The 9,104-nt window shown below is 40.4% G+C and overlaps 1 protein-coding gene across 1 annotated transcript in view; it reads left to right on the forward strand.

Annotated features, from left to right (window-relative positions):
• ZCCHC24 (zinc finger CCHC-type containing 24) overlaps window positions 1-9,104 on the forward strand; it is a 113,160-nt gene that overhangs the window by 94,453 nt on the left and 9,603 nt on the right. The window contains exon 3 of the mRNA XM_074590314.1: window positions 8,476-8,640. Within this exon, the coding sequence (XP_074446415.1) occupies window positions 8,476-8,640 (165 nt within the window). The remainder of the gene's footprint in view (window positions 1-8,475; window positions 8,641-9,104) is intronic.

Below are 9,104 nucleotides of genomic sequence, written 5' to 3' on the forward strand. Positions count from 1 at the left end.
ATACAAGCACACTGTTTGAAATTCTAAAACCTGGAAAGTTCATGTGAACATTCAGCAAAAAAAAAAAACTAAAAAAAAAAGTCTGAGGTTTGTTAGAATTAGGAATACAAGGGGACTTTCACCTTCTAATAAGACTCCACTAACAAGCTTCATCAAGAGAGAACACGTTTCTGTGCAATACGCTATGCACCCAGATTTTCTTCTATGAAAAGGATTGACTGAAAGTTTTGTGAGTGCTATTTGCTTGGTCTGTTATAACAGCACTTAGATGGCCCAGATGAAGTTCAAGGTTCCATTATGCTACAGAAGCTACATCACCATACGTAGTCTGAAGTGATTATACAATGCCACAGCCACCACCAACATGTCAGGGAACAGCAAAAGGACCTCTCCTCCTAGCCCCACATGAAGGGCTGAGGTACAGTCTAATGACATGACCCGACCAAGATCAGACAGGCAATCTGTTAGGGCTACATATTCAATCCAGGTGTTGGAAGTCCAGCACCAGTCCTGTCACCACATTACCATTCTTCCCAGATATTTTTCTGTTGCACTGCTCGCTTGTGTCAATACCTCCAAGTCTTTTTTTATGAAGACAGAAGCCTATGAAAACAGCATACTATTATTTAATCAACACAGTTGTTTTCTCAGACTGTATGGTACTGAGCTTTTACATGTTTTCTATTTCTATACTAGTTGCAGAGTGATGACGAGGATTTGCAAAGACGGAAACCCACACTATCAGCTTCTCAGACCATTCAGTGTTTAGTAATTTACACATCAGATAGTAACTAGTATTTGGCAATTCTGCAAATATTATGCTTCAAACTGACTGAGCACAGAAATGAATATTATGTATCTTTGGCCCGAGGATGGTTCTAATGATCAGCTCAACTGGGCATTCTGTAGCAGAAGAAAAGCCTTTGTTCCAAAAAGCATGGCTAGGATTCTGAAAAATCTGCAAAACCAGATTTTGATTTAAATGTTAGAATATACGCCAAGCCAGCTTCTTGGTTTTCTGGACTTTGATCAGCATGCCCATGACAACCATGCCTATTGCTTTAATCTTCATCAGAAACTATGTGCATGTTACTAGTAACAAGTAGTGCCAAATCTTACTCTTGGTTTACTGCTGTGGAAACGAGATCAAAAATCGCAGTTAACATACAATATGTTGACAACACTGATTTTTCAAAGCAACCAAGAGACACATTCTCATATATTGACATGACAAACATAAAATCAGTCTTCTGCCATTTCAAAATTTATCTATAAAGTTCATTGACACAGCTTAATCAATACACTTTTAAATGTTTCCCAAAAAGTAAGACTTGGGGAGTGAAAATGTTTTAACAGCAGAAATAAGGTATTTGTGCAAGGAAAATAAAAAGACTAATGTTATATTGGATTGTGCACTACACATCCTCGCATCTTTTGTTTAATGCTCTGCTTCCTGGAGAATCATGTTCCATTCTGAACACCACCCTGCTAGAACAACGCTGACTGCAGGGCCAGGAAAGCAGAGGACTAAATTTCTGCTCAGTAGAGGTACATGTATGAAGACGAAATAAAGAAAGGAGAAACGTGTACAGGAGCAAACTTCTCTGTACACTGGACTGTGAAATTATTGTCCACATAAGATGACAAAATATACTACTAATGAGAGCACAGTATGTGGTGATCCCTGGAGCGGCAAGCAGACACACAGAGACCCTAAGCAGTCTTACCTGCTTCTAATTTTATGTTTCTTTAGGGGGCCAGGCATCAGCTCCAGCAACTCATTGTCCCCTTTTCCCCAGCCCAATGCACTGATGGTGAGCAGGAAGGCTACGATACACATATTGCCCTAGAGAAGATGTGCTGGCAAATCCTACCGACTTTATCAGATGCCCAACTGTAATAGTTCATTATTTGGGACCTCAGTACAAAGCCACCTTCTACCTTGATCAGAATTTAAGAGCAGAAGTGGTACGAGCGCGATAGAAGGTTTCAGATTAGCAATAACAACTGATGAGCTTTATCTGCCCTGAAGAACAAGCCAGTTTCTATGAATGCAGTGGTGTAAATTCCTGATGCTTCCAGTGATGATAAAAAAACCACACAGTAGACCCCCCTGTCAGAGGCTGACATAGTCCTAAGCCTTGTGACAGGCAAGACCCCTAAGAAAATCCCAGTCAAATAAAACATGTACCAGCCTCCTCTGTTAAGTTACACAAACAAGTTTTCTTTATTTTTCAGCATTGTCTTGCTCAGATATAATTTTATTTGTCATAAATCCTTAGTCTGGAATATCCAATATGTCTAGAAATTCCATAATATCTATTGTTCAGTAAATCAAATATAAGTCTTTTATTTAAATAGTGATGCTGTAATGAAGAGTCTGCTTTCTGACAGTTATCCCCCTTTTCCTTTAACTGACCCGTATCAAGTTCTCATCATATCACTAATACACAAATTATACTAGAGACAAGAAGGCTGAAACATTGCATTAATTTGTTTTCTGTATCGCCTAGATGGTCTTCCTATATTGCATGTACTAATTAAAGATTTTGCAACAGTTTATTTAAATACCTCAGAAGTCTTAAGTGTCACACATCAGCAATATCATACACCAGCATAATGGACTACATGTGGCAAGGAAAGATAGACCAGCTATGTTAGAATTCATTTTCCAAACATGCAACCTCTGTATCTGTCTATGCATCCTGTTGATACTCAGATTTAAATGAATACAAAAATCAGGAAGGACAAAGAAAAAAAGTTGACCGATGTAAGGATTCCCTTTTATGTGCTACTTTGGCATAAGCATGGAAGTGTGTTCTCATTCTGTACACAGCCTACACAGAGCAGAGAAAGGTCAGTGAATTTCCCAACACTCTGCAACTTGCTGCAGTGAGGACTAGAATACCAGGACATCCAGTACACCAAATCAGTCCTAATGCTTTCTTTTTCCCTTTTTAATTGAACATTTTGGGTATGCTTTATCATTATCATTTCATCTTTCTCAAAGCTATGCACATAGAGTAGTGCAAAATAAGAGTGCAAGTTTTTTTTTCGTATTATCTCCTAGTTGTGCTGACTTACAATTGAGAGTGTTGGAGGGCTCACATTTCAAAATAAAACTTTGTCCCTCCCACTCCTGCAAATCACTTGGGAGCCGGTCAGTTCATCAAGCTTTTTCTGCTGTTATTGCTTTTCTGCTTTACTTTATGAAGCATCCTTGTAAGCAGACCCTTACAGAGTTCTAGGAACAGGACCCACGTACCAGCGCCATACTGACTTCATCTTCTCCCTGTGCTGTACGCCTTTCAGCTGCGTAACACAAACGTGGGGGAAGATGAGGGGAGGAAGAGCATTAAATACATTGTTCCTCTGCGTTTCACTTTGAGTGAACTCTCTGCCCATTGTTGCTTATAATGAATCTAGTTTTAAGCAGGGCATGTGGGGGGTTTGGTTTTGGTTTTGCTGACTCTGCAAACTGACACTTTGAGAGAATTGTCTGGGGAAAGTAAAGAGTCCTTTATTATGTCCGTCACTGCCAAGTGATTTGGCAGATTCCTCCATGAGATGCACAATCTGATAGGTTGTGAGAGCACTTGGTTGGCCAGTTACCAGCAGAAAAGCTCAACTTAAACACTTTTAAAATCTTATTATGGCCAATTTGTGGTTTTGGCTGAAGAAAGGAAGGGGATGAAAAATAGAGGCAGCTGGGTGTCAGCGAAGGATGGAATATCAGTGTCATTTTTGTTGCTGTGCCACACAAAAAGATACTGGATTTGTACGTACGTTGGATCTAGCTAAGGCAGACACGTGCAGTGGCTGGGTAAACCTGCAAAGATGATTTCATTTGTCTTAGCATTTGTCTGGAAGACCAAGGTAATGTATCAACTGTCTCATGAATCAGAGGGCAAGGTCATTTCATTTGGCTGTTAGTGGACAGAGGGCCTGGCGAGGGCTTTTAGAGAATCCATGCTGCTTCCTGAATTCAAGGCCTCCGGGAGTCCCCTTCAGCCTCAGCACTAACACCACCAGTCGAAGATCGGCTCCAATTTCTGTTTGAGGGCCACAAGGAGGGAAGGGGCTCTGGACTACCATGGCTCCCACCCAGGGGGACCTTGGGGAAGGAAGGCTCTTGCTTCTGCAAATCCCCTGCTGACTGCCAAAGTCGCAGCAGCACAAAGAATCTGTTACGTAGGCCTAAATCTGGACATTGAGACATACTTCAAGTAATAGCTTGAATACTTCAAGAATAGTTTCTGGTCCTTCTCAAAAAATCTGTTTTGTTTTGATCATTCCCAAAGGCCTACCTGTCCTGGCAGCATTAAATAATCTTTGAAATGTGCCAGGGGTGGTTTAGACTGGATATTAGGAAGAATTTTTACACTGAAAGAGTTATTAAGCACTGGAACAGGCTGCCCAGGAAATTGGTTGAGTCGCCATCCCTGGAGGTATTTAAAGGATGGGTAGACATAGTGCTTAGAGATATGGTTTAGTGATGTTTTTAGTCAGAGTTAGGTTGATGGTTGGGACTAGGTGATCTGAAGTGTCCCTTCCAACCTAGGCAATTCTATGATTCTATGATAATGAAGATACATATAGCTGTTGGAGAGATGTACAGTCACACAGCAGGAAAAATGTTGGGTGCTTTGGTTTTACAGAGTAAGCCTGTCAAATCAGCATTTAAAGCATAAAATTGCCAACTCCCCAGACAAAAAGAATGCTGAAAATGTAAAAACCTTGTTCACATTATGGTTTGTAACCTAGTTTGAGTATTATTTTGAACACTGTAAGACAGAGGTTCCACCAAGCTTTCGCATCCAAGGGTAGAAACTGGGCCAAAGACTACCTGGGCCTAAAGGCAACCGACCATAAGTTAACATGGTAACAACTAAAAATTTTGCCATTGTGAATAGGGGCATAATTTCACCACGTTAGCTCGGAACATAAATAAATCCCTATCTGCAGAAAGAGTAAGGAAAGATAATGCTCAGTGAGGATATTGCAGGACCTAAACACCAACCAAGGTTTACCATTAAATACCGTTCAAATCAAGCTGGGGTGGCGAGGGGATAGGAGGTTAATGGTTTAAACAAGGTAAATCCTACATTTTGTAAAACAAGAGTCTTTAGGTTAATACCAAAAGACAAAACGTGTCATCTTTTTTTCCACACTTAGTTAAGAAAAACCTTTGGTGAAAACAGTTCTTGCCCTCCAGCTGGGTGAGCAGTGAGACACCTCTGCCGCAGAGTGACTGGGTACTCGAGCACCCTGCCGGGCAGGGCTGGCTGCTCCTGTGCCAAGGAGCAGGCTGTTTCTTGGAAATGTTTATGCAATTCAACTCTGCTGCTGCTGAAGCCACAGACACTAAAAAAAAAAAAAAAAAAAAAAAAAAAAAAAAAAAAGAGAGAAAACACCCATCCTCAGACCTCTTGGGTCATTAGTGTATCTCACACAGGTTTTGCCTTCCACCAAATACTGTCAAACTTCTGTTTTGTTTGGACCTGAAGGGTGGAGGGAGTTGGAGAATTGCCTTCACTGCTGTCAGTGCTTCCTAATGATATTTCTCACTAGAGAAAATGAGCTTGTTTGTTTGAGAATCCAAATTCCCTGTGGGGCACAGTTTGGGAAACTGAAGATATGGGAAGGAAAATAATATCTGTTAGGGCAAAGTATAAACATCCATAAAGCAGAAGAGCGAAACACCTACAGAGAATGTTGTAGCTTTGCCAGCAAACTAATTAAAGTCACTGACTGAGGAGGGAGCTGTGGCAGCTGAAAAGTTAAAATAAAAATAAATCAGAAGTTTAGTCTAGCAGTTATAACAGGAAATTACCACCGGAGTCAGTGCTCCTACGTTCTTTTCCTGGTTCTGCTTGTGATTTACTGGTCAAGTTGGAGAAGCCAAATTTTAAAAGTAACTTCTAATTTGGAAAGCCTCCATTTGTGATGCCCAGCTGTACACACAGAGGACTTCACCGACCAGCATCTTCAGTGCCCTCCTGTGCATTTATGGAGGGCAGAGCTTTTCAGGGCATTGGTGTCTCTGAAGTCAGCTTCCTGACCTGGAGAAACCCACAGTTGTCGGCCTGCTCAAAGTGGCCATCTCTGAAAGTTTCCCCGTCTGTGAATTGTGGCTAGCACAACATGTTGCTGTGGGAGTCTGATGTTTAAATGCTCTTTATGGCTGGCATAACATTTTGCAGTGGGAGTGTTATGTTTAAATACTGTTTGTAAACATTTACAAGACTTCTCAAACATGCTCTGTCTCCAAAGTCAGTGCTATTACTTTGGGAAATAATGCACTCAGTGACCTGCACATTTTCTGAAAGGACTGCTTCTTAGTAGGGGTAATGAAGCTGCATTTCCAGGTCTGCAGGAGGAGTTTAAGTAGAGTGCCACTGAAACTGAGAATCAGAAGTAACTCTTGTCTTCTGTTCAATAACAGTTGAAACTACAAATAAAGCAATCCATGACACCTCAGGAGGAGGGGGAACATCTCTCAACCATGGGAGCTCTCTGTACACAGGGTTCCTATTCAATTTCGTGAGAATTTCTAAATTAAGAGAGCATGTGGTTCCTTCTTACACTGACTTGAGCTGTGCGACAAATTCCTCAGAGGCAAATTAAGTGTCCAAAATAAGGATGTCTCCATAAATTGACATTTTCCTGCCCTACATTCAATTACAGTCTCCCATCCTTATCAAGGGACACCATGGATCAGAAGATTACACTGTGGGTGCCTGCCAGCACTCATTTAGTCATGGAAGTCCAAATGTTTCTCATTATGCCAATGAACACTTTTTTCTTCAGTGCAATACTTCTGTACATGTGTGTGTCCTAGTGTCAGCTTGATCTTTGCTCTAAGCCAGAATGTTTACAGTGGCTTATCAGATTGAATGTCACAAAGCAAGTTATTATAGATGTTTGCCTATTTGTAACAGGGGTTGCTACTGCAGCTGATCTTTTAAAGAAGAATATTGCTATGCTGAGCAATAAGCATGAAAAACAGAGAATGTTGTTTACTGATGCTGCAGGAAAAAAAAAAAAAGAAAAAAAATAGGCCAGAGTGGGTTTGGGGTCCTCGTGCTCCTCTTCCACCCGCCAGCGTACGAGGTGGAGCGCACTCAATGTTCTTTTCCCACTTGTTCCCACATGCGACCCTGGAGGTAACACGGCGTACAGCATCTCCATCAGCCATGGGAGCTTGAGTCTCAGAGCTCCTGCCAAGCTCAGGTCTTCTGCCAACCACCTGCTTTTTCAACCCATGTTTTCACATAGAAAGCAATTTGGACCTACACACTGAGAAATCGTACAAGCTCCCGAAACAAAAACAAACCCTTTCCCAGCATGATGGGTCATTTAACTTTTGTAAACTAAACTTCATCCGGGAACCTTAAAAAAAATAATTTGCAGAGGCATGACATAAATAAATGACAAAGAATGCTTTGATAGGTGATTATACCATTCTGCCAATATACAGGCGAAGTATCTCCTTCTAGGCAGCAATAAACAAAATACAGCAAATACACGGTCAGTATTTCAACATCTGCTAGAAACTCTTTGAAAATGGTGTCATCTTTACAGCTATCTTCAGGACAGCTGTATTCAATGCTCATATCTTCACCTTAGCATATTAACATATTACATATCTTACTATACCTTTGTTAACTACACCATACAGTTTTAGTGAGTCTATTTAGAAAAAAATCATAAGTGGTATTTGCATAAGGTCGTCTACTCCACTAGCTTCCCTAGATAAAAAGGCTTTCTTTAGGGGACATTTAACATTTAGATATCACAACAGTCCATTTGAGAATCTCTTCCTATTTCCTTCAAAACGTAGCAATCAGTGAACCGTTTACCAAGAGCAAGAAACCAAATGAAGTTCATTAAATTAATGATTTCTACTAATCAAAAACATGTCTTTCCATCATACTTAATCACAGTTTGTGCACTCCCATATAGTAATGCGTATCCACATACTAATTGCCAATAATTCGTTGTTTAGAGCCTGTGCAAAGCTGTATTATAAGAAGTTTTCTCAATGGTAGGTTCTAGCAGAGAACAGACAAGGATCTAATTAAGAAATATAGTCCTTTGTTAGTGAGCTGCTTCTCCAGATTGTATACATAATTTTAGCAATATGTACTCAATAGAGATGATCTTATAATGAAATAGATATGAAAACTATTCATTGTAAAAAGTGCACAAGCATATTTTAAATACTATGTTCAGTGTCACAGGTGTTAGAAGTCGTCTTGAACTTTTAAATACTTCTTACAGAGGTAACTCTAAGAACTGTTAAACTCTACCTTCAATGTACAAACTCTTCATTAAGGGGATATGACCTCCATGTCTGTCTCCAGTATCTTCTGCCCAAAGTTTCCTAATTTAAAAAAAACCAAAACCTTACTTTTCTGCTATGCCCCCACACCCTTTTTTGGTCATTCATTGCTACTTCCCTTTGTTTTGTAGGCTCGCCCAAAAGGAGAAGGTCTGACTCCATACCAAGGCAAGAAACGCTGCTTCGGTGAATATAAGTGCCCCAAATGCAAGAGAAAATGGATGAGTGGAAACTCCTGGGCTAACATGGGACAAGAATGTATCAAGTGCCACATTAATGTTTATCCTCACAAACAGGTAGGAGGAGTGCAAACCTGCTGGCATACAGGCTCAGAACTAGCAATGCTCCTGACTTTGTAAAGCATGGGTAAGAATTAAACAGGACTTGATGTGGTCTACAACACGCCAAAAAAAATTGTTCCCCAGATGAGATGCTGTTCTCAGTTCTGGAAATCTGGACTGGGGTCATCAGAGTTGCAAAACTCAAATGTCCTAGCTTTCAGTAAAAATATCTCCAAACCAAAATCTTTATCTGCCTTTATTATAGAAACAGACTGTAGTGCCTTATAATCTGAGATGGAGTAGAACAAGTTCAGCACCAGCAGCGAGCCTCCTAGTTCTGATTCTCTTCATATTTACACCAATTTAACATTTCGTTCCACTGGTGTCAGTGCAGTTATTTGACATGTGTACTACTTTTTTTGACCTGTTGAAACAAGATTGGATTTGGTCAAGGGGCTATGTCTATTTATAAAGACTAG

This window comes from Larus michahellis, chromosome 6, assembly GCF_964199755.1.
Source record: "Larus michahellis chromosome 6, bLarMic1.1, whole genome shotgun sequence".
Lineage (NCBI taxonomy): Eukaryota > Metazoa > Chordata > Aves > Charadriiformes > Laridae > Larus > Larus michahellis.